Genomic DNA, 26,525 nt, shown 5'->3' with positions numbered 1-26,525 from the left:
TATTGTTCCAGGTCAAGGGACCCTCAAGCCAGTGCAGTGGACGCCCTGGTAACTCCGTGGGTGTTTCAGTCGGTGTATGTGTTCCCTCCACTTCCACTCATTCCAAAAGTGTTGAGGATCATAAGAAGAACAAAGGTTCAGGCGGTACTAATTGTTCCAGATTGGCCACGGAATGCCTGGTATCCGGATCTTCAGGAATTGCTCATAGAAGATCCCTGGCCTCTTCCTCTCAGAGAGGATCTGTTACTGCAGGGGCCATGCATCTTCCAGGACTTGCTGCGTTTGACGGCGTGGAGGTTGAACGCCAAATTCTAGCTCGAAAGGGTATTCCCGGGGAAGTCATCCCCACTCTCCTTAAGGCTAGAAAGGAGGTCATGGCGAAGCATTATCACCGTATTTGGAGAAAATATGTGTCATGGTGTGAAGCCAAGAAAGCTCCTACGGAGAAGTTTCAGCTGGGTCGTTTCCTCCATTTTTTGCAGGCAGGCGTGGATGCAGGCCTGAAATTAGGTTCCATTAAAGTGCAGATTTCGGCTTTATCTATTTACTTTCAAAAATAATCAGCCGCCCTTCCAGAGGTTCAGACTTTCGTGAAGGTAGTGTTGCACATCCATCCTCCGTTTGTGCCACCCGTGGCTCCGTGGGATCTTGACGTGGTGTTACAATTTCTTATGTCTCACTGGTTTGAACCTTTGCGAAAGGTTGAGTTGCAATTTCTCACTTGGAAAGTGGTCATGCTTTTGGCCTTGGCGTCCGCAAGGCGGGTGTCGGAATTAGCGGCTTTGTCTCACAAGAGCCCCTATTTGATTTTCCATGTGGATAGAGCGGAATTGAGGAGTCGTCAGCAATTTCTGCCGAAGGTGGTTTCTTCATTTCACATAAATAAACCCATCGTGGTGCGTGTGGCTACGAATGCCGTGGCGGTGCCAAAATCTCTCGCTGTCGTAAGAGCTTTGAAAATTTATGTTGCCAGAACGGCTCAAATTAGGAAATTAGAGGCTCTGTTTGTCCTCCATGCTCCCAACAAAATTGGGGCTCCTGCTTCCAAGCAGACTATTGCACGCTGGATCTGTAATACTGTTCAGCATGCTCATTCTACGGCTGGATTGCCGTTGCCGAAGTCGGTGAAGGCCCATTCTACCAGGAAGGTGGGCTCATCTTGGGCGGCTGCCCGAGGAGTCTCGGCGCTTCAACTTTGCTGAGCAGCTACGTGGTCGGGTTCAAACACTTTTGCTAAGTTCTACAAGTTTGATACCCTGGCTGATGAGGACCTCATGTTTGCTCAATCGGTGCTGCAGAGTCGTCCGCACTCTCCCGCACGGTCTGGAGCTTTGGTATAGACCCCATGGTCCTTTTGGAGTCCCCAGCATCCTCTAGGACGTAAGAGAAAATAGGATTTTAATACCTACCAGTAAATCCTTTTCTCCTAGTCCGTAGAGGATGCTGGGCGCCCGTCCCAGTGCGGACTGTTACTTGCAGTTGTATTGCTGGTTATTGTTTTCTGTTACACGAAGGTTGTGTATCGGTTATACTCAGCTTGTTGCTGTGTTTAGTTCATACTGTTAACTGGTATTGCTTGTAAACCATGTTCTACGGTGTGTTGTGGTGTGAGCTGGTGTGTTTCTCACCTTTGGTTAACAAAAATCCTTTTCCTCGAAATGTCCGTCTCCCTGGGCACAGTTCCTATAACTGAGGTCTGGAGGAGGGGCGTAGAGGGAGGAGCCAGTTCACACCCATTCAAAGTCTTATAGTGTGCCCATGTCTCATGCGGATCCCGTCTATACCCCATGGTCCTTTTGGAGTCCCCAGCATCCTCTACGGACTAGGAGAAAAGGATTTACTGGTATGTATTAAAATCCTATTTTTTCTTCTAACTACAGTATGACCCAGCATCCGATCTATCTACCTCTACATCCTGCTGTCCCGTGCCTCCCTACCCCTCTTACATTTTGTTACAGTCGCTGTTTCAGGCCAAACTCGTCTGCATGTTGTCACTGACATTATTTTTGTCAATTGTTCATTTAGATCTGGAATATGGACTTTTAGATAAGCAACTCGCTCACATCAGTTTTCACACTTTAATGGAAATACAGTATACATCGGTTGTCATTACCAATCATGGAACACCTACTAACTGCATTTCTCCTTAGTCCTAGAGGATGCTGGGGACTCCAAAAGGACCATGGGGGTATAGACGGGATCCGCAGGAGACATGGGCACTTTAAGACTTTAAATGGGTGTGAACTGGCTCCTCCCTCTATGCCCCTCCTCCAGACCTCAGTTAGATTCTGTGCCCAGAGAGACTGGGGGCACACACTAGGGGAGCTCTCCTGAGTTTCTCTGGAAAATACTTTTTTTAGGTTTATTATTTTCAGGGAGCACTGCTGGCAACAGGCTCCCTGCTTTGTGGGACTGAGGGGAGAGAAGCAGACCTACTTCTGTGAGTTAAAGGCTCTGCTTCTTAGGCTACTGGACACCATTAGCTCCAAAGGGTCTGATCACTTGGTACAGCCTAGCTGCTCGTTCCCGGAGCCGTGCCGTCGTCCCCCTCACAGCCAGAAGAAAGAAGCCGGGTGAGTAACCGAAGTACAGAAGACTTCACTAAAGACGGCAGAAGACTTCAGTCAGAGGTACCGCGCAGTGGTCGCGCTGCGCACCATTGCTCCCACACACCAGCGGCACTACTTGGGCGCAGGGGAGGCGCCCTGGGCAGCAATAAGTCCTCAAATCAGCCTGGCAACAGTACATACAGTGCATAGGCACTGTATACTAACCCCCACCAGTATAAAAAATAGCGGGACATAAGCGTGCTGGGGCGGGGCTTTGTCCTCCCAGCTCTAATCAGCGCCATTTTATCTCCACAGTGAGCTGCAGAGACACTGGTCCTGGCCTCCTACACTTCTGTGACAAGTAACAGGGTGCTAAACGGGGGGGGGACGCAAATTTGGTGTTGTCTATTATTAAAAGCGCTGTCAGGTCGGGGATATTATATATATATATATATATGTGCTTTCAGACTGGGATAGGCGCTGGGTGTGAGCTGGCAAACTCCCTCTGTGTTTCTCTAATAGGCCTTATTGTGGGTCTGTCCCCTATAGCCCAGTGTGATAGTGGTGTCGGTACGAGTGTGTCGACATGTCTGAGGCTGAAGGCTCTTCCCAGGAGGAGGCTGGAGTAGAGACAGAACAGTGTGGGGGAGTGAATCTGTCGGCACCGCCGACTGCTGATTGAGTAAATATGTTGAGTGCGTTGAATGCAAATGTGGCTTTATTAAATAAGAGATTGGATAAATCTGAGGCTCAGAACCAAACATGGAGACAATCCATGGAAGATGCTTTATCCCAAACGCAGGCTCCCTCAGGGTCACAGAAACGGCCGTTTACCCAAATCGCAGACACTGATACTGACATGGATTCGGATTCCAGTGTCGACTATGGTGATGCCAGGTTGAATCCTAAACTGGCTAAGAGCATTCAGTACATGATTGTGGCAATAAAAGAAGTGTTACATATCACGGAAGACCCTGCTGTTCCTGAGACAAGGGTCTGTATGTTTAAAGGAAAGAAACCTACGGTAACGTTTCCTCCCTCTCATGAACTGAACACTCTTTTTGAAAAGGCTTGGGAAATTCCTGACAAAAAGTTGCAGATTCCCAAGAGAATTATTATGGCATACCCGTTTCCCTCTGAGGATAGGAAAAAGTGGGAGTCGACCCCCAACGTGGACAAGGCTCTAGCACGGCTGTCCAAGAAGGTGGCGCTTCCGTCCCCTGACACTGCGGCCCTAAAGGATCCTGCGGATCGTAAGCAGGAAACTACTTTGAAATCTATTTATGTCACTACAGGTACACTGCTCAGACCTGCAGTGGCATCAGCATGGGTGAGTAGTGCAATTTAAAAGTGGGCAGATAACTTATCATCTGACTTGGACACCCTGAATAGGGATAGCGCTCTTTTGACGCTGGGTCATATCAGGGACGCTGCAGTCTATCTAAGGGAGGCTGCGAGAGATATTGGCCTCTTGGGATCAAGGGCCAATGCCATGGCAATCTCGGCTAGGAGAGCATTATGGACTCATCAATAGAATGGTGATGCTGACTCTAAGAGGGCTGTGGAGGCGCTACCGTATAAAGGTGGTGTTTTGTTTGGTGAGGGCCTCGCGGACCTGGTATCTGCAGCTACCGCGGGTAAGTCATCTTTTCTACCGTATGTCCCTGCACAACAAAAGAAGACGCCTCCTTATCAGATGCAGTCCTTTCGGTCTAATAAATTTAAAAAAGGACGAGGGTCCTCCTTCCTTGCTGCTAGAGGTAGGGAAAGGGGTAAAAAGTCGCCGGCTGGGGCAAGCTCCCAAAAGCAGAAGTCCTCCCTGGCCGCTGCCAAATCCACATGACGCTGGGGCTCCGCTGCTGGAGTCCGCACCGGTGGGGGCACGTCTTCAACTCCAGTCAGGTCTGGGCTCGTTCGGCCCTGGATCCTTGGGTGGTAGAAATAGTGGTCCAAGGGTACAAACTGGAGTTTCAAGACGTGCCCCCTCACCGATTTTTCAAATCGGCCTTACCAGCTTCTCTTCCGGAAAGAAAAGTAGTATGCGCGGCGATACAAAAGCTGTGTCTGCAGAAAGTTATTGTCACGGTCCCCCCGTCACAGCGGGGAGAAGGTTTTTATTCAAGCCTGTTCGTGGTCCCGAAACCGGATGGCTCGGTCAGACCGATTCTGAACCTAAAATCCCTCAATTTATTTCTAAAACAATTCAAATTCAAGATGGAATCTCTCCGAGCAGTGATATCCAGTCTGGAAGGGGGGGATTTTATGGCGTCAGTCGACATACAAGATGCCTACTTACATGACCCAATATTTCCTCCACATCAGGCTTACCTGAGGTTTGCTGTTCAGGATTGTCGTTACCAGTTTCAGACGTTGCCGTTTGGTCTTTCCACGGCTCCGAGGATTTTCACTAAAGTAATGGCGGAAATGATGGTGCTCCTGCGCAAGCAGGGTGTCACAATTATCCTGTACTTGGACGATCTCCTGATAAAGGCGAGATCAAAGGAGCAGTTACTAAGAAACGTTGCGCGCTCCCTGACAGTCCTGCAACAACATGGTTGGCTCCTAAATTTGCCAAAGTCACAGTTGGTTCCAACAACGCGGCTGTCATTCTTGGGCATGATCCTAGACACGGAATTGCAGAGAGTCTTTCTCCCAGTAGAAAAAGCTCTGGAAATCGAGTACGTGGTCAAGGAGATTCTGAAACCGGCAAGAGTGTCGATTCATCAATGCACGCGGGTGCTGGGGAAGATGGTGGCAGCATACGAAGCCATTCCGTTTGGCAGGTTCCATGCCAGGGTGTTTCAGTGGTACCTGTTGGACAAGTGGTCCGGGTCTCACCTGCACATGCACCGGAAAATAAGCCTATCCTCCAGGACCAGAGTATCTCTCCTGTGGTGGCTCCACAGTTCGCACCTCCTGGAGGGACGCAGGTTCGGAATCCAGGACTGGGTCCTAGTGACTACGGATGCAAGTCTCCGAGGCTGGGGAGCAGTCACACAGGGGGAAAATTTCCAGGGAAAATGGTCAAGCCAGGAAGCTTGTCTGCACATAAACATTCTGGAATTAAGAGCCATCTGACACGGCCTTCTACAAGCAGAACATCTTCTTCGCGGTCTGCCCGTCCTGATTCAGTCGGACAACATTACAGCAGTGGAGTACATAAACCGCCAAGGTGGAACAAAGAGCAGAGCAGCGATGGCGGAGGCCACAAAAGTTCTCAGCTGGGCGGAAAAACATGCAAGCGCTCTGTCAGCGGTCTTCATTCCGGGCGTGGACAACTGGGAAGCAGACTTTCTCAGCAGACACGATCTTCATCCAGGAGAGTGTGGTCTGCATCAAGAGGTCTTTGCAGAAGTGACAAGTCATTGGGGAATTCCTCAAATAGACATGATGGCGTCTCGCCTCAACAAGAAGCTTCAGAGATATTGTTCCAGGTCGAGGGACCCTCAAGCCTGTGCAGTGGACGCACTGGTGACACCGTGGGTATTTCAGTCGGTATATGTGTTCCCTCCACTTCCACTCATTCCAAAGGTGATAAGAATCATAAGAAGAACAAGGGTTCAGGCGATACTCATTGTTCCAGATTGGCCACGGAGGGCATGGTATCCGGATCTTCAGGAATTACTCATAGGAGATCCCTGGCCTCTTCCTCTAAGAGAGGACCTATTACCGCAAGGGCCGTGCGTGTTCCAAGACTTACTGCGGTTGCGTTTGACGGTGTGGCGGTTGAACGCCAAATCCTAGCTCGGAAGGGTATTCCCAGTGAAGTCATCCCCACTCTGCTTAAAGCTAGAAAGGAAGTAACGGCGAAGCATTACCACCGTATTTGGAGAAAATATGTGTCTTGGTGTGAATCCAAGAAGGCTCCTACGGATGAGTTTCAGCTGGGTCGTTTTTTCCATTTTTTGCTAGCAGGTGTGGATGCGGGCCTAAAGTTAGGCTCCATTAAAGTGCAAATTTCGGCCTTATCGATTTTCTTTCAAAAAGAATTGGCCGTCCCTCCAGAGGTTCAGACTTTCGTGAAGGGAGTGCTGCACATCCAACCTCCATTTGTGCCCCCGGTGGCACCATGGGATCTTAACGTGGTGTTGCAGTTTCTTATGTCACACTGGTTTGAACCTTTACGAAAGGTTGAGTTAAAATTTCTCACTTGGAAAGTGGTCATGCTTTTGGCCTTGGCGTCCGCAAGGCGGGTGTCGGAGTTAGCGGCTTTGTCTCACAAGAGCCCCTATTTGATCTTCCATGAGGATAGAGCGGAATTGAGAACTCGTCAACAATTTCTACCAAAGGTGGTTTCTTCGTTTCACATAAACCAACCTATTGTGGTGCCTGTGGCTACTGAAGCCTTGGCTGTTTCAAAGTCTCTCGATGTGGTCAGAGCTTTGAAAATTTATGTAGCCAGAACGGCTCGTATTAGGAAAACAGAAGCTCTGTTTATCCTGTATGCTCCCAACAAAATTGGGGCTCCTGCTTCTAAGCAGACTATTGTGCGCTGGATCTGTGATACGATTCGGCATGCTCATTCTACGGCAGGATTGCCGTTACCAGATTCGGTGAAGGCCCACTCTACCAGAAAGGTGAGTTCATCTTGGGCGGCTGCCCGAGGAGTCTCGGCGGTTCAACTTTGCCGAGCAGCTACTTGGTCGGGTACAAACACCTTTGCTAAGTTCTACAAGTTTGATACCCTGGCTGATGTTTGCTCAATCGGTGCTGCAGAGTCATCCGCACTCTCCCGCCCAGTCTGGAGCTTTGGTATAAACCCCATGGTCCTTTTGGAGTCCCCAGCATCCTCTTGGACAAAGGAGAAAATAGGATTTTAATACCTACCGGTAAATCCTTTTCTCTTAGTCCGTAGAGGATGCTGGGCACCCGTCCCAGTGCGGACTCTATCTGCAGTACTTGTTCGATCAGCCTGTTGCTGATTTTTTGGTTCATGCTGTTAACTGGTTTTAGTTCAATGCCATGTTGTACGGTGTGTTGTGGTGTGAGCTGGTATGTATCTCACCCTTGGTTAACAAAAATCCTTTTCCTCGAAATGTCCATCTCCCTGGGCACAGTTCCTCTAACTGAGGTCTGGAGGAGGAGCATAGAGGGAGCCAGTTCACACCCATTTCAAGTCTTAAAGTGCCCATGTCTCCTGCGGATCCCGTCTATACCCCCATGGTCCTTTTGGAGTCCCCAGCATCCTCTACGGACTAAGAGAAAAGGATTTACCGGTAGGTATTAAAATCCTATTTGCACTTATGCATAGGGTAACTTACTCTAAAATATAAACACTGACTGTTAACTAGAACATAATACAATTATTATAATACTAGAGTATTAATACAGTTGTGTTAGAGTGCTAATGAAGTATTTATAACTACAGTGCAAAGTAATATTGTAAAAAGAGAAAAAATAATAATCATTGACTACAAAAAGAAATCGCAATCTTTTACAGAAACGTAGCACAAATGAAAAATGTAAAGCAATTCCGTGCTTTCTTATATCATTGTATTGACATGTGACTTACCAATTGGACAAAGCTCAGATACCTTGTTTGGTTTTGCATTTAAGATGCAGCCTTAAGACTAAAACTGATAACTTTAATTTGCACCAGAAACATGTTCATATTTTAAATCATTTAATTTACAAGATTTTGACTTAGAAGGGAGCTATGCTTATTGTAATGATAAGTTGCAAATTATTTGAGACATTCTGGGAAAATTAGGCTTATTTTGAAAAACAAAATCACGCAATGTAACTGCATGCTGGAGATTTCTGATGACCTGTATTAATTCATTTAGTCTGAGCTGTGCCATCTGTCTCCTATCCCTATTCACTAGTGGAACTTGATGTGCGCCTATATGTTGCTTGCGGCATTTTGCTATATGGTAATATTAATGCCATAGAAATGCATCTTAAGGGGTTGATTCAATTGCAAGGCACGATGCGGGGGTATAGTATATGTATATTTGTTGTCATATATTGTACCATCGCAGCAAAATCCTGGATATTTCTGCAAACTTTTATTGGAGCAACAGAAAATCTGTGTAGGTGCGATGTGAAATCACATTGTGGCATGTGATTTGTACCTAATTGAATCGACCATTAAAAGTTTTCATTAGGCAGTAGAAAGATGAGTAATGACACAATATTCTATTCTTTACTGGAGGTTAGATATCAATAATTACCTTATCCAGTATTATATGATAAGGCAAACAGTTTATGAGTAAGGAGAAATGCATATCCTTGACACTGAGGAAGCCGCCGATGCTTGGTAGTGGGCGGGGAAACGCGTCTGTCAGTACCTCCGGTCACAGACTACAGCGGACGAAAAGGTCTCAGCTGGTCGGCCGCATTATACCCTTGAGGAGGGGAGCGCTGGATGATTCATCTGCCCACGGACTCCAGATAAGGCCGAGAATACGAGCACCGTCGGGAGGGCAAAGCCTGATTTCCGTGGCGTAAGCGCAAGGTTGTATCTACTCTATATTAAGCTGATTATGAGAAATTAGCCAGGAGCAATATCACCTGCACCGTGATCAAACATAAGCATATGTATGGTATACCCACTTTTCAGTCACAAGATCGCTACATTATAGTGACTACCATGCATAAAATACCTTTGCACTAATCACTTTAAATTATGAACCAGCTGTGAACAAGGATGCACTTTATATAACATGATCAATACATGCTCCATTAATCAGATCAAACGGATATATGGACATAAGCACGTTCTAGTATGAGACTGGGAAGTTTTTGAGCAGTGCATTTGAACTTAATTGTTTCATTGTTGGACACAAGCTATCCACAGAGTATCCGGCTGATTGGAATACAATGCCAATTCTGGATATCTGAGAAATAAGGAAATATAATCAAAAAAAGTGGGACGGTCATCCCTACACATGCGTGTGCAAAGAATTAATTTGAATATAATCAGTGATTTATCTGTTTTTAGAATTTTATGTAGTTACATTGTTATTTTTATTGTATGTATATGTATTGCCGGCCGGCACGAATATTAGAGATTTTTTGAAATGTAAAATAAAATCCACTTTGGATGTGAATAGCGCTCTTTCGTTTGCATTTTTTCCTTATATAAACATATGATTAATATAACTTATGTGACTTGCCTGATTCCCCTTCTTCTGTCTGTGGCTTACCCATTGCCTTGTTCCTCTAGGTATACTAGCGAAGCAGGCAAATTGCTAAATATAGTGATAGTTGCCCATTAGGATACCTGAGTTTATAAAGCCACAGTTACATTCTATCTATAAACCTTAGACAACAAAAAAAGTTTCACCTGAATATAGTAGTTGACACGTTGTGTGACTTTATACACTTCCCCTCCATATGTTTTACATTATTTTTAATGGCAGGTTTTTGTGCGTCATACAGTGTGAAGAGGACTGTTGCACGATGTTGGCTTACCAGCTTTAGATAGGAATGATAACTCTGCTCTTTTGGATTAGGAGGAGGAGGGGAACATGTACACAGCTGTATAACACATGCATAACAGACTAGATCATTTTAAAAGTACACGGATACAGTATGAAACTTTTGGAAACAGAGGTCCACCAACAGGGTTACTACTTGGAAATGTGACAGTTGTATGCAGAGGAGTATGTCATTGAGAACGGGCTGAAGCAATTTTGGGGTTTCCTAGGTATGGAAAAGTAAATTAATAAAACACACCCTTCTCCTCTGAACTGTATTTCTGTTCTCTTGTTCTAAAAGCCACTCCCCCCAAAAAAACAAAAAAAAACAAAACCAACAACACTTTGTGTGATATACAAAATTAGAATGATGCTATATTGTCATCCTCTCATGTAGACTAGAACAAGGGACCATGGAAGTGTTATTTTTAAATTTTGGGGGATTAATAGTGTTAAATAACCTAGTTTTTGCTTTTTCCTGTGCATTCATGCCGCTTACACTAGCAAGAAAACATTTGTTCAGTTCCATGTAGATGTGTTCAGCATTCCCCAGGAGCAGATATCATACACAGATGCCTGTGTGGGGCCGGAGTCCCTCTTTAACATTTACCGTGACTAACTTGGCAGTCTGTGACACTGGCAGGAAATCAGTCCCTGTTTTATTGGCTGCCCATTGGCTGGAAATTCATATGTACACATAGAGCATGTGCAAAGCAGTTGGGATGTGCTTGTTTGCCTGGTAATCAGGACCTATAAGATTCCTGAACCATTCATCCTTATGTTTCATAGATGGTAAAAGTTAATCCATTAAACAGAATTCTGACTACCAAGTTTAAAGACTTAAGGCCCATACACATTACACGGTCGGCGGCCGCCTGTACGCACTGAGCGATATGACCGCTCATATCGCTCAGTAACGTCACGCCCCCGCCAGCCCTGCTTGAAGGTCGTGGACGACAGTCCACATCCTTCATGCATGCCCTACCGACAGCGACGATCGTTGCCGACCCGCATCGGTCGTCGCTGGCGGCATACACACTTGACGATAAAATGAGCGACGTCGCTCAAGGAGGGGGGAAATGAGCGACGTCGCTCATTTTATCATTAAGTGTGTATGGACCTTTAGGGTTGTATAGTTTCTCATTTAAATCTACTCTGTTCAGAATTAAATGACAGCTCAATATGGCAGAACTCCTCTCCCCCCTAACCGTGTGTGTGTGTGTGTGTGTGTGTGTGTGTGTGTGTGTGTGTGTGTGTGTGTGTGTCCAGAAAATCTGCATCACTGTTGACAACACCATCATCTCCATTGTTTCCCAACTCCACTACTTGGGTGTCACCTTTGACTCCGCCCTCTCTTTTGCCCCACACATTCACTCTCTGGCTCAATCCTGCCGGTACCAGCTACGCAACATCGCTCGCATCAGGCCAACCTTCTTACTAGCCTACCACGTTCCCATCTCATTCCCCCCAATGAGTTCTCAATGCTGCAGCTAGACTTATCTTCCTCTCCCGCCGTTCCACATCCTCCACTCCCCTCCGACAAAACCTGCACTGGCTCCTATTCCGCTGCAGAATTCTCTTCAAACTCCTCACCCTCACGTTCAAGGCCCTCTCTAACTCCACTGCTCCATACATCTCCAACCTCATCTTCTTACATACTCCCTCCCTTTCCAGTCGGGCAATGCCTGTCACCTCTTCTCTACCTTGCTTACTGCATCTCACGCTCAAATCCAAGATTTTGCCTGTGTGGCCCCCCTTCACTGGAACAAGCTTCCATGCTCTATCACGCTTTCCGCATAGCTTGAAACATGCACTGAAAAACCACCTGTTCATCATAGCATACCCTTCCACCACATAAACTTGTCACTAGGTCGCTTGCCCTCAGGTCCCATCCACATGCTTGCCTCAGGTCCCCATCCACATGCTCATTCCTTATGTCATCTGTCTGTCTCCCCTCTCCCTTAGATTACAAGCTCCTAGGAGCAGGGTCTTCCTCCCTACTGTTCTCACAGCCCTCTTCTCTAGCACTTCAATGAAAGCCTTCACCTACTCGGGGCCATTTAGCCCAGCATTCCTCTTGCTCGTAGCCGTCCGTCTCTTCCAGCATCTCTACTCCTGCTAGTCATGCTGTCATTATTGGAGATAGGTTCCACTATTCACCAATTACTCCCTCAATCACCTTGCTTTCCAGCCGTATTGTGTACTGAGAATTGTGGCGCTAATTGTTACCTGTGCTCTGTTTTTGTTTTGGTTACTGTAATGTAATGTTCTGTTTACTCTGTACTGTCCTACTGTTGCCGTATGTACTGTGCTGTGGACCACTTATGGTGCAATATAAAGTGTATTACTACGAATAGCTACTGTGAGGGAACATTAGAGCAATCTTTATGACTAATACACAAGTGACTCCTCTTTTTCAGGACAGTATTAGCTTGCTGTTGGAGGCCTTGAGAACCAGGAATGAAGACCTTGCTCAAACTTGGAAGAAATCAGAGCAGTGGGCTACCATCGAACAGCTGTGCAGTGAGTGCCATTTTCATCCAAATTTCGTTTACTCTTACCTACAGACAAAACTGTAACCCCACCTCCTTTCTGGCTAAGCCAATCACAATGCAAACTGGTAATAGAACAATTAAAAGTAGCCGGGCCCCTAAAAAATAAACAAAAGAAAGCTGTGTTACTCCTTGCTGTCTGAATTAGGGAAGCCTATCCCAGCTCAGCACTGCCCGGCATATTAAAAAAAAAAAAAAAAAAAACACACATGCGTCACTCACTAATTCTGAAATCCCAGGATTGGAAACTCCGATCACGTGATTCAAATCCCAATTTCAGTTAAAATGCCGATCCCGGAATTGGCCTCCCTAGACTGAATGACTTAAAAGGGGAATGTGCAAGCAAAGTTCTGGTTCCTCTCTCTTTGCTTGGTTGCCAGCGTTTTAGCCAACATAGATATCAGGAATGCTTGCTATTAAATCACAGAACACACCACAGAGGTCACTTATGGCCTTCCTTTTTTTTTTTAATCGTAAAATCAAAGCCTGTAAAAAAGAAATGACATCTATATTTGGGTTTGGTATGATTTAACAGCAGTCGGGATCTCGGTGGTAATGAGGCCGACACTGGAATCTCGAAAGCCAGAATACAGGCAACTAGTGTAGCGAGTCCCCTCCCGGGCTCCTTGCGCTCGCCACGCATCAGGCCTGGTAGCAAGCTTTGCTCACCGCACTACTATATTCCCCCTTAGTTGGAATACCGGGCTTGGGATTCCGACCGCCGGCATTTCCCTGGATCTCGACAGCTGGTAAATTAACAGCATCCTCTATATTTATAGTAGATGTTTTATTTGTCATGATGTACATTTCTGGCAGCAGCAGGGGCGGTATTTGGTACTTATAGAACTTACTGTCAGTAGACCAGTACTACTTAAGAATTTGGAATAGCTGTTTCTAGGTTCACAGGGAAATGTATTGGCAACACAGTAAGAAGTGATTAACATAAATGACTGCACCTGTCTATAAATAGATTTTCACATGGGTAGGATGGAGAAAACATTTACAGAAATGTTATTTCTCTAACGTCCTAAGTGGATGCTGGGGACTCCGTAAGGACCATGGGGATTAGCGGCTCCGCAGGAGACTGGGCACAACTATAAAGAAAGCTTTTAGACTACCTGGTGTGCACTGGCTCCTCCCACTAAGACCCTCCTCCAGACCCCAGTTAGATTCTTGTGCCCGGCCGAGCTGGATGCACACTAGGGGCTCTCCTGAGTACCTAGAAAGAAAGTATATTTAGGTTTTTTATTTTCAGTGAGATCTGCTGGCAACAGACTCACTGCAGCGAGGGACTAAGGGAGAAGAAGCGAACCTACCTAACAGGTGGTAGTTTGGGTTTCTTAGGCTACTGGACACCATTAGCTCCAGAGGGATCGACCGCAGGACCCGACCTTGGTGTTCGTTCCCGGAGCCGCGCCGCCGTCCCCCTTACAGAGCCAGAAGCACGAAGAAGGTCCGGAAAATCGGCGGCAGAAGACTTCAGTCTTCACCAAGGTAGCGCACAGCACTGCAGCTGTGTGCCATTGCTCCTCATGTACACCTCATACTTCGGTCACTGATGGGTGCAGGGCGCTGGGGGGGGGCGCCCTGAGGGCAATAAATAACACCTTGGCTGGCAAAATATACATCATATATAGTCCCAGAGGCTATGTAGATGTAAAATTACCCCTGCCAGTATCACAGAAAAAGCGGGAGAAAGTCCGCCGAAAAGGGGGCGGGGCTTCTCCCTCAGCACACTGGCACCATTTTTCCCTCACAGTTCCGCTGGAAGGAAGCTCCCTGGCTCTCCCCTGCAGTCTGAGAATACTACAGAAGGGTAAAAAAGAGAGGGGGGGCACTAAATGTAGGCGCAGTATAGATATATATATATGTAATATATATAAAAAAGCAGCTATAGGGAAAACACTCATTGATAGTGGGATCCCAGTGTTATATAGCTCTCTGGTGTGTGCTGGCATACTCTCTCTCTGTCTCCCCAAAGGGCTTTGTGGGGTCCTGTCCTCTGTCAGAGCATTCCCTGTGTGTTTGCGGTGTGTCGGTACGGCTGTGTCGACATGTTTGATGAGGAGGCTTATGTGGAGGCGGAGCAGATGCCTGTAAATGTGATGTCACCCCCTGCGGGGTCGACACCTGAGTGGATGGTGCTGTGGAAGGAATTACGTGATAGTGTCGACTACTTACATAAAAGGTTTGACGACATACCTAATGTGGGACAGCCGGCTTCTCAGCCTGTGCCTGCCCAGGCGTCTCAAAAACCATCAGGGGCTCTAAAACGCCCGCTACCTCAGATGGTTGACACATATGTCGACACGGATACTGACTCCAGTGTCGACGACGAAGAGACTAATGTAACTTCCAGTAGGGCCACACGTTACATGATTGAGGCAATGAAAAATGTGTTGCACATTTCTGATGTTAACCCCGGTGCCACAAAAAAGGGTATAATGTTTGGAGAGAAACTACCAGTAGCTTTTCCTCCATCTGAAGAGTTAAATGAAGTGTGTGAAGAAGCGTGGGCTTCCCCTGATAAAAAGATGGTAATTTCTAAGAGGTTACTACTGGCGTACCCTTTCCCGCCAGATGATAGGTCACGCTGGGAAACATCCCCTAGGGTGGATAAAGCGCTCACACGCTTGTCAAAGAAGGTGGCAATACCGTCTCCGGATACGGCCGCCCTGAAGGAATCTGCTGATAGAAAGCAGGAGGCTATCCTGAAATCTATATATACACACACAGGTGTGATACTGAGACCGGCTATAGCTTCAGCCTGGATGTGCAGCGCTGCTGCTGCGTGGTCAGATTCCCTGTCAGAAAATATAGATACCCTAGACAGGGACACTATTTTGCTGAATGTAGAGCATATAAAAGACGCACTTTTATACATGAGGGATGCACAGAGGGATATTTGCCGGCTGGCATCCAAAATTAGTGCAATGTCCATTTCTGCCAGGAGAGGGTTATGGACTCGGCAGTGGACAGGTGATGCAGATTCCAAACGACACATGGAAGTTCTGCCTTATAAGGGTGAGGAATTGTTCGTGGATGGTCTCTCGGACCTCGTTTCCACAGCAACAGCTGGGAAGTCTACATTTTTGCCCCATGTTCCCTCACAACCAAAGAAAGCACCGTATTATCAGGTACAGTCCTTTCGGCCCAATAGGGGCAAGCGGGTTAAAGGCGCGTCCTTTCTGCCCAGAGGCAGAGGTAGAGGGAAAAAGCTGCAGCATACAGCCAGTTCCCAGGAGCAAAAGTCCTCCCCTGCTTCCTCTAAGTCCACAGCACGACGCTGGGGCTCCACAGGCAGAGCCAGGTACGGTGGGGGCCCGTCTCAAGCATTTCAGCAGTCAGTGGGCTCGCTCACGGGTGGATCCCTGGATCCTTCAAATAGTATCTCAGGGGTACAAACTGGAATTCGAGACGTCTCCCCCCCCCCCCGCCGTTTCCTCAAATCTGCCTTGCCAACCACTCCCTCAGGCAGGGAGGCAGTGTTACAGGCAATTCAAAAGCTGTATTCACAACAACGAAGGGGTTACTATTCCACAATGTTTGTGGTACCGAAACCGGACGGTTCGGTGAGACCCATATTAAATTTGAAATCCTTGAACACATATATCAAAAAATGCAAGTTCAAGATGGAATCGCTCAGGGCGGTTATTGCAAGCCTGGACGAGGGAGGTTACATGGTATCGCTGGACATCAAGGATGCTTACCTACATGTCCCCATTTACCATCCTCACCAGGAGTACCTCAGGTTTGTGGTACAAGATTGTCATTACCAATTCCAGACGTTGCCGTTCGGTCTCTCCACGGCTCCGAGGGTCTTTACCAAGGTAATGTCGGAAATGATGATACTCCTTCGAAGGAAGTTAGTTTTAATTATCCCGTACTTGGACGATCTCCTGATAAAGGCGAGGTCCAGAGAGCAGTTGTTGGTAGGGGTAGCACTATCTCGGGAAGTGCTACAACAGCACGGCTGGATTCTAAACATTCCAAAGTCACAGCTGGTCCCTACGACACGCCTGCTGTTCCTAGGGATGGTTCTGGAGACAGAACAGAGAAAAGTGTTTCTCCCGGAGGAGAAGGCCAAGGAGCTGTCATCTCTAGTCAGAGGCCTCCTAAAACCAAAACAGGTGTCGGTGCATCACTGCACGCGGATCCTGGAAAAAATGGTAGCTTCCTACGAAGCGATTCCATTCGGCAGGTTTCATGCAAGAACCTTTCAGTGGGACCTGTTGGACAAGTTGTCCGGATCGCATCTTCAGATGCATCGTCTGATAACCCTGTCTCCAAGGACAAGGGTGTCTCTGCTGTGGTGGCTGCAGAGTGCTCATCTTCAAGAGGGCCGCAGATTCGGCATACAGGACTGGGTCCTGGTGATCACGGATGCCAGCCTTCGAGGCTGGGGAGCAGTCACACAGGGAAGAAACTTCCAAGGACTATGGTCAAGTCAGGAGACTTCCCTGCACATAAATATTCTGGAACTAAGGGCCATTTACAATGCCCTTAGTCAGGCAAAACCCCTGCTTCAAAACCAGCCGGTACTGATCCAGTCAGACAACATCACGGCAGTCGCCCATGTAAATCGACAGGGCGGCACGAGAAGCAGGACGGCGATGACAGAAGCCACAAGGATTCTCCGATGGGCGGAAAATCACGTGTTAGCACTGTCAGCAGTGTTCATTCCGGGAGTGGACAACTGGGAAGCAGACTTCCTCAGCAGGCACGACCTCCAACCGGGAGAGTGGGGACTTCATCCAGAAGTCTTTCAAATGATTGTAAACCGGTGGGAAAAACCACAGGTGGACATGATGGCATCCCGCCTAAACAAAAAGCTAGAAAAATATTGCGCCAGGTCAAGAGACCCGCAGGCGATAGCTGTGGACGCTCTGGTAACACCGTGGGTGTACCGATCGGTTTATGTGTTCCCTCCTCTTCCTCTCATACCAAAGGTACTGAGGATAATAAGGAGAAGAGGAGTAAGAACTATACTCATTGTTCCGGATTGGTCAAGAAGAGCGTGGTATCCGGAACTTCAAGAAATGATGTCAGAGGACCCATGGCCTCTACCGCTCAGACAGGACCTGCTGCAGCAGGGGCCCTGTCTGTTCCAAGACTTACCGCGGCTGCGTTTGACGGCATGGCGGTTGAACACCGGATCCTGAAGGAAAAGGGCATTCCGGAGGAAGTCATTCCTACGCTGATAAAAGCTAGGAAAGAAGTAACCGCGAACCATTATCACCGCATATGGCGAAAATATGTTGCGTGGTGTGAGGCCAGGAAGGCCCCAACGGAAGAATTTCAGCTGGGCCGGTCCTGCACTTCCTACAGTCAGGGGTGACTATGGGCCTTAAATTGGGTTCCATTAAGGTCCAGATTTCGGCTCTATCGATTTTCTTCCAGAGAGAATTGGCTTCACTACCTGAAGTTCAGACTTTTGTTAAGGGAGTGCTGCATATTCAGCCCCCTTTTGTGCCTCCAGTGGCACCTTGGGATCTCAACGTGGTGTTGGATTTCCTAAAGTCACATTGGTTTGAGCCACTGAAAACCGTGGATTTAAAATATCTCACGTGGAAAGTGGTCATGTTGTTGGCCTTGGCTTCGGCCAGGCGTGTTTCAGAATTGGCGGCTTTGTCATGTAAAAGCCCTTATCTGATTTTCCATATGGATAGGGCAGAATTGAGGACTCGTCCCCAGTTTCTCCCCAAAGTGGTATCAGCTTTTCATCTGAACCAACCTATCGTGGTGCCTGCGGCTACGAATGACTTGGAGGCTTCCAAGTTGTTGGATGTAGTCAGGGCCCTAAAAATTTATGTTTCCAGGAAAGCTGGAGTCAGGAAGACTGACTCGCTTTTTATCCTGTATGCGCCCAACAAGTTGGGTGCACCTGCTTCTAAGCAGACTATTGCTCGCTGGATCTGTAGTACGATTCAGCTTGCACATTCTGCGGCTGGACTGCCGCATCCTAAATCAGTAAAAGCCCATTCCACGAGGAAAGTGGGCTCTTCTTGGGCGGCTGCCCGAGGGGTCTCGGCTCTTCAACTTTGCCGAGCTGCTACTTGGTCAGGGGCAAACACGTTTGCTAAATTCTACAAATTTGATACCCTGGCTGAGGAGGACCTTGAGTTCTCTCATTCGGTGCTGCAGAGTCATCCGCACTCTCCCGCCCGTTTGGGAGCTTTGGTATAATCCCCATGGTCCTTACGGAGTCCCCAGCATCCACTTAGGACGTTAGAGAAAATAAGAATTTACTCACCGGTAATTCTATTTCTCATAGTCCGTAGTGGATGCTGGGCGCCCATCCCAAGTGCGGATTGTCTGCAATACTTGTATATAGTTATTGCTTAACTAAAGGGTTATTGTTGAGCTATCTGTTGAGAGGCTCAGTTGTTATCATGCTGTTAACTGGGTATTGTATCACGAGTTATACGGTGTGATTGGTGTGGCTGGTATGAGTCTTACCCGGGATTCAAAATCCTTCCTAATTGTGTCAGCTCTTCCGGGCACAGTATCCTAACTGAGGTCTGGAGGAGGGTCTTAGTGGGAGGAGCCAGTGCACACCAGTAGTCTAAAAGCTTTCTTTATAGTTGTGCCCAGTCTCCTGCGGAGCCGCTAATCCCCATGGTCCTTACGGAGTCCCCAGCATCCACTACGGACTATGAGAAATAGAATTACCGGTGAGTAAATTCTTATTTTAATGATAAAACGAACATCGGTCTGTATTTAAAGAGCACAAAGGCTAAAATTAGCAAACCTTTTTCTTTTATTTATGCACCTCACTAAATCTATCCATTGTACTCTGTCCAGTCCCTGACCATATGCCACCTCTAAAACATGGCAGTGCAATAAGTAGACTGAGGCTGAGTGACAGGATTGAGGTCTCCAGTAGTTCATGAATCATGTTCATGTTGGGGGATTCATATGCGAATGAATGGTGCTGTCACTTTGGGGGATTTTCAGTTGTTTGAAAAGTCAGTTGGGTGTCTGTTTTTTCCTATCTAATAGGAAAAAACAGACACCCAACCGACTTTTCAAACATTGGAATTCCCCCCACTACATGTTGCAAGCTGAGACTTTTGTTCACAAGCCTTTGCTGGGCAAATGTCCACTTTCTATATGGACCTAGGAGAGAGGAAAAAATAAAACCTTATACATGTTCCATGGCCAAGAACAAAAGTCATCAAGAGACTGCCAGCCCTTACAATGTCCACCTAAGTAAATAATAACAGAAAACAGTGGCAATGTTGTATCAGTGTCTGTGTTGTATTGTACTGATAGTAGACGACTGCCGTCAGCTGCTTTTTTATAGGGGCCAGAAAAACCCAGTTTCTCTTACGTCCTAGAGGATGCTGGGGTCCACATTAGTACCATGGGGTATAGACGGGTCCACTGGGAGCCATTGGCACTTTAAGAGTTTGAGAGTGTGGGCAGGCTACTCCCTCTATGCCCCTCCTACCAGACCCAGTTTAGAAAATGTGCCCGAAGGAGACGGTCACAGCTAGGGAAGCTCTACAGAGCTTCTTTAGTTAAAGTTTATTATAGAGTTTATTATTTAACAGGGAGGCTGCTGGCAACAGCCTACCTGCTTTGAGGGACTAAGGGGGGGAGTAGTGTTCACCCTGCGGGGTCTGAGCCACTATCTCCGCTGACAGGACACTGAGCTCCTGAGGGGATCGAACATTCCCTGCCACAGGGGATCGCTCACCCCAGCAGCATGCCGCCACCTCCTTACAGAGCCAGAAGATCAGAAGAGGCGAGATATGGCGGCACAAGGGTAGGAGCGCAGCTCTGAGCGGCTGCGCTCCGGGAAGGCTCAGCGGCACACAGTGTTGGCGCTTTGAGGGGCATCCTGAGCCAGCGTCTTATTACCCTACACTGGTCACAAACGCTAACCGGAGACTGAATCCCCAGGCTAGCATCACAGTCCTCCGTACTCAGACGCTCAACAGGGGATGGAATCCCCCCGCCGTGCGACGGAGTCCTCAGGCCAGTATAAAGATTTTGTGCGGGAAGACGCGCCATCTTCAAGGGGCGGAGCTTCTCCTCAGTGTGGACCCAGCAGCGTTCAGCGCCATTTTCGTGCCTGCAGTTCCTGTACACAGACTTTGACAGAGCTGTCCCTCCAAGCAACTCCAGCTATCCTGTGCGGTACCAGGGGGTTGTAGAAGGAGAGGGGAGGCGGTGAATTAGACCTGTGCAACTATTACATTACACAGTGGGCGCTGATAAGGGTTGTCCTTTATATATAACAGCGCTGTGAGTGGGTTGACTCTGATCTCTTTGTCTCTCTTGCCATTCTCAGGGGGGAAACTCTGTCTAACCTACCCTGTGTGTGTGGAGTGTTTGGGGTCTTCAGTTAGCTATGCCCAGGGCCTCTGTGTCATATGCAACTGAGGACATGTCCTCTCAGGATGATCTCATTCTATGTAATCAGTATTGCACTGTTGTAGGGCAGATACCAGCAAGGGAGCCGGAGTGGTTATCCTCTATCAAAACCATGATTTCTCAGATTTCTGCTAGGGTTTGCTCCGAATGAATCTGCAACTCAGGTTTTACAGAATTCTATTGCAGTTTGTTCTGCTTCTGTTACCTCAGCCCCCCCCCCCCCCCCCCCCTCTGTGGGTTCCCACAAACGTGCTCTTGCCCAGATCATGCAAGATGACACGGATACCAACGCTGACACGGCAGACAGTGATGGGGACATGCTCAGGGAGGCCGCATCTCTTGCAAAAGGGGTGCAGTTGATAATAGAGGCTATTAGAGATGTGTTGAATATTACTGACGCAACACCTGAACAGGTTGAGAAGGCTTACTTCACTGACAATAAGAGATATACAGGGAATGGGGGAAAGGGGATGTGTTCTGCACAAGCTGTTGAATTCTTAATATTTGTAGAAAAAGGCCCCAACAAATGTCCATCAGTTACATGAAATATTAATTATAGGACGTCCGGGGGTGCTACCAGAGACAAGTTATGTTATACAGGAAAAGGAAAAGAAAAAAAGAATGTCTCTTTGCTGTGCGCCAGCAAAGAGACATTCTTTTTTCTTTTCCTTCACTGACAATAAGAAAGCCACGCTAACCTTCCCTGCGTCCAAAGAATGAATACTATTTTTGAAAAAGCATGGGAAAATCCAGAGAAAAAATTCCAGGTCCCTAGGAGGGTTCTGGTTGCTTTCCCCTTCCCTGAGGAGGATAGAAAGAAATGGGAAAACCCAACCATAGTGGACGTGTTTGTATCCAGACTCTCCAAAAAGTGGTTTTACCTGTCCCAGGATCAACCGCCTTAAAGGAGTCGGCTGTTCAAGATTGATACTACGCTCAAATCCATATACACAGCTTCAGGGGAGATACTCCGTCCTACTATTGCCTGTGCATGGATTTCCAAAGCTATAGTAAAGTGGCCAGGATTTGGATACGTTAGATAAGGGTGACATTGAATTGTTTCTCCGTAACATTCATGATTCTGCAGGTTTTATGGTGGAATCCATGAAAGACCTGGGTTCAATGGCTGCAGGAATTTCTTCCATGTCCGTTTCAGCTCGTCGAGGACTGTGGCTGCGCCAGTGTCTGCAGACCTCTCCTGAATGTTACGGAGAACACGGAATCCAGGAGAGGTGTGGAGACCCTACCCTACACAGGTCAGGCTCTCTTTGGGGAAGCATTGGATGCGTGGATCTCCACGGCTACAGCGGGTAAGTCCCCTTTTCTTCCGTCAGCAGCTCCTGCTACGAAGAAACCTTTTTCTTCACCTGCATCTCTGTCCTTTCGGGTTTTTAAGACAATAAAGACCAAACCGGCCAACACCTTCTTTAGAGTGGGCCGACCAAAGTCCAAGAAACCTGCTGCGTCAGTTCCCAAGAACAGAAGCCTGCTTCAGATGCGCCAAAGTCCTCCGCATGATGGTGGACAGCGCAGCCTGGAGGTGCGGCCGGTGGGAGCGAGACTCAGACATTTCAGTCATATCTGGGTGTCGTCCGGCCTGGACCCCTGGGTACTAGATATTGTGTCCCAGGGGTACTGGCTGGAATTTCAAGATTTCCCTGCTCATCGGTTCTTCACATCGGGCTTGCCAGCTTTGCCGGCAGACAGGGCTACCCTACAGGGAGCCATCCAGAAGTTGATGGAGGCACAGGTCATTGTACCAGTCCCTCCTCCAATGCAGAACACAGGTTACTATTTGAACCTTTTCGTGGTACCGAAACCGGATGGTTCGGTCAGGCCCATTCTGAACTTAAAATCACTAAACCCCTTTCTGAGGGAGTTCAAGTTCAAAATGGAGTCTCTAAGGGCGGTGATATCAGGTTTGGAAAAGGGGAAATTCCTGGTATCCCTGGATATCAAAGATGCGTACCTCCACATTCCGATTTGGCCGCTGCATCAGGCTTATCTCCGATTCGCTCTGTTGGACTGTCATTTTCAGTTCCAGGCCCTGCCATTCGGCCTCTCCACAGCACCGAGGGTGTTCACCAAGGTGATGGCGGAAATGATGGTTCTACTCCGCAGACAGGGGGTGATCATAATTCCATATCTGGACGATCTGCTGATAAAGGCATCGTCCAAGGAGAAGCTGTTTCGGTCAATATCTCTCACGATCCAGCTTCTCAGGGAACATGGTTGGATCCTGAATATCCCAAAGTCACATTTGGAACCAACCAGGAGGTTGTCCTTTCTGGGAGTGATCCTCGACACGGAGGTGCAGAGGGTGTTTCTTCCAGAGGAAAAAACGTTGGTGATACAAACAATGGTCCAGGATGTCCTGAAGCCAGCCCAGGTGTCTGTTCATCAGTGCATTCGCCTTCTGGGGAAGATGGTGGCCTCTTAGGAGGCTCTGCAGTATGGGAGGTTTCACGCTCTGTCCTTCCAACTGGATCTCCTGGACAAGTGGTCGGGATCCCATCTACACATGCACCAGAGAATACGTCTGTCGCCAAAGGCCAGGATTTCACTCCTCTGGTGGTTGCAATTACCTCACCTTCTGGAGGGCCGAAGGTTCGGGATTCAGTACTGGATCCTTCTAACCACGGATGCAAGTCTCCGGGGCTGGTGTGCAGTCACTCAAGGGGAAACCTTCCAAAGAAGGTGGTCAAGTCTGGAAGCCGGCCTGCCGATAAACATTCTGGAACTAAAGGCCGTCTACAACGGTCTTCTCCAAGCGGCCCATCTTCTGAGAAATCAGGCCATTCAAGTACAGTCGGACAACGTAACGACAGTGGCTTACATAAATCAACAGGGCGCAACGAAGAGCAGGGCTGCAATGTCAGAGGTAACCAGAATCATCCTCTAGGCAGAAAAACACGCGTTGGCGCTGTCAGCAATCTTCATTCCGTGAGTAGACAACTGGGAAGCAGACTTCTTCAGCAGACACGATCTCCATCCAGCGGAGTGGGGTCTCCATCCGGAGGTGTTCAAGGAGGTGACAGATCTTTGGGGCGTACCCCAGATCGACATGATGGCCTATTGTCTAAACAAGAAGCTTCGGCGGTATTGTTCCATGTCGAGGGACCCGCAAGCAGTGTGCGGTGTATGTCCTAGTGACTCCGTGGGTGTTCCAGTCGGTGTGCGTGTTTCCTCCACTTCCACTCATTCCAAGAGTTCTCAAACTCATAAGGAGAACAGAAGTTCAGGCAATCCTCATTGCTCCGGACTGGCTAAGAAGGTCTTGGTAAGCGGATCTTCTAGGTCTACTGCTAGAAGAGCCGAGGCCTCTTCCTCTTCGGGAGGACCTGCTGCAGCAGGGGCCGTTCGCCTATCAAGACTTACCATGGCTACGTTTGACGGCATGGAGGTTGAACGCCAGATACTAGCTCGGAAGGGCATTCCGAACAAGGTTATTCCTACCCTGATACAGGCTAGGAAAGGAGCAACGTCTAAACATTACCATCGTATTTGGAAAAAATTCGTATCTTGGTGTGAGTCCAAGAAGTTTCCTACGGTGTAGTTTCAACTGGGACGTTTTCTCCTCTTCCTGCAAGCAGGTGTGGATATCGGCCTGAAATTAGGATCCGTAAAGGTCCATATTTCGGCCCTATCCATTTTCTTCCAGAAACAGTTGGCTGCCCTCCCTGAGGTTCAGACTTTTTTGAAGGGAGTTCTGCACATCCAACCTCCCTGTGTTCCGCCTACGGCGCTCTGGCAACTTAACGTGGTGTTGCAGTTCCTCCAGTCGGACTGGTTTGAGCCTCTACAGGAGGATGAGATCAAGTTTCTCATGTGGAAGGCTGTCACTTTGTTGGCCTTAGCTTCTGCTAGACGTGTGTCAGAGCTGGGGGCTTTGTCATGTAAAAGCCCATACTTTGTCTTCCATGAAGACAGAGCTGAGCTTCGGACACGTCGGCAGTTTCTTCCGAAGGTTGTGTTGGCATTTCATATCAACCAACCTATTGTGGTGCCAGTTGAGATTGACTCCTTAATTTCATCAAAGTCCTTAGATGTTGTATGGGCCCTAAAAATCTATGTGAGGAGAACTGCTCGTCACAGAAAATCGGACTCTCTGTTTGTCCTGTATGATCCAAAGAAAGTTGCATGTCCTGCTTCTAAACAGACGATCTCTCGCTGGATCAGGTTCACTATCCAGCATGCGTACTCTACGGAAAGCTTACCGTGTCCTACGTCTGTTAAGGCCCACTCTACTCGTAAGGTGGGTTCTTCCTGGGCGGCTGCTCAGGGTGTCTCGGCTTTGCAACTCTGCTGAGCAGGTACTTGGTCGGGGTCGAACACGTTCGCAAAGTTCTACAAGTTCGATACTTTGGCCTCTGAGGACCTTAAGTTTGGTCAATTGGTTCTGAAGGAGCCTCCGCGCTCTCCCTCCCATTCTAGGAGCTTTGGTACATCCCCATGGTACTAATGTGGACCCCAGCATCCTCTAGGACGTAAGAGAAAATAGGATTTTAATTGCCTACTGGTGAATCCTTTTCTCGTAGTCCGTAGAGGATGCTGGGCACCCGCCCAGCGCTTCGTTGTCCTGCAGTGGTTCTTTAGTTCAGTACTGCTTAGTTCTGGGTAAGTACTGTTTTGTTACTTGGTAAGTAATTCTGTTCAGCTGTTGCTGATGTTTTAAGCTAGTTAGCTTGGGTTGCCTTGTGTGTGAGCTGGTGTGAATCTCGCGACGATCTGTGTAATCCTTCTCTCAAAGATGTCAGTCTCCTCGGGCACAGTTTGTAGACTAGATCTGGTAGGAGGGGCATAGAGGGAGGAGCCAGCCCACACTCTCAAACTCTTAAAGTGCCAATGGCTCCTGGTGGACCCGTCTATACCCCATGGTACTAATGTAGACCCCAGCATCCTCTACGGACTACGAGAAAAGGAAAATCCTATTTTTAGGCAATGAAGCAGGCAGAAAGGGTTTTATATGTAAATGACAGAAAGTGATGAGGACAAATCACGCTACAAAATATACTCAGTAGGCACATTTCTTCATCTTATTGGGGATACTGGTATCATGTATAGTCCTGCCTATGGTAGTAAAAGAATTTTACTTTTTGATCTACAGTAAGGGCTCTGCCATACAGGCTCGTGCAGTATTTTATGTACTGAGGTGGTCCCCCCACACTGTCTATGGGGCTGCCTTCAGTTTGTGAACCCGACCTACCATCACAGGTAGTGACACTGGATCTAGTCCTGCCACCACCATTGGGTAGACAACATAGGACACAGCACCGACAACTGAAGACTGAGCTCCCCACTTGGAGAGAGAAGTTTTAAGATGTGATCATTACCAGCAACTGTGTAGAGCCGCTGGTCTGTACTAGGTTTTAAAAGTGATATACAGTGGAAATGTAAAATAATTTTGAGTATAGGGAAGATTCAAATGTTTGAGAAGTCAGTTGGGAGTCTGTTTTTTCCTATCTAATAGACAGGAAAAAACAGACACCCAACCGACTTTTCAAACATTTGAATTCCACCCATTGTATGGAGTCTCATCTGCCTTTATGCAGCAGTCTAACTATCTGCTGTTGGTTTTAATTTAATTTCCCTCATTAATTCTGTCATTTCTACTAAGTGAG

General features: G+C 47.7%; 1 protein-coding gene across 1 annotated transcript in view; it reads left to right on the top strand.

Moving 5' to 3' along the window:
- The window catches only part of NPLOC4 (NPL4 homolog, ubiquitin recognition factor), a 234,289-nt gene that overhangs the window by 180,823 nt on the left and 26,941 nt on the right, over positions 1-26,525 (top strand). Inside the window, exon 16 of the mRNA XM_063961125.1 lies at positions 12,391-12,493. Coding sequence (XP_063817195.1) covers positions 12,391-12,493 — 103 coding nt within the window. The remainder of the gene's footprint in view (positions 1-12,390; positions 12,494-26,525) is intronic.

Source organism: Pseudophryne corroboree, chromosome 3 (assembly GCF_028390025.1).
Source record: "Pseudophryne corroboree isolate aPseCor3 chromosome 3, aPseCor3.hap2, whole genome shotgun sequence".
Lineage (NCBI taxonomy): Eukaryota > Metazoa > Chordata > Amphibia > Anura > Myobatrachidae > Pseudophryne > Pseudophryne corroboree.
The sequence above is the reverse complement of the archived record's forward strand: the minus strand, read 5'-3'. Positions and strand labels throughout refer to the sequence as shown.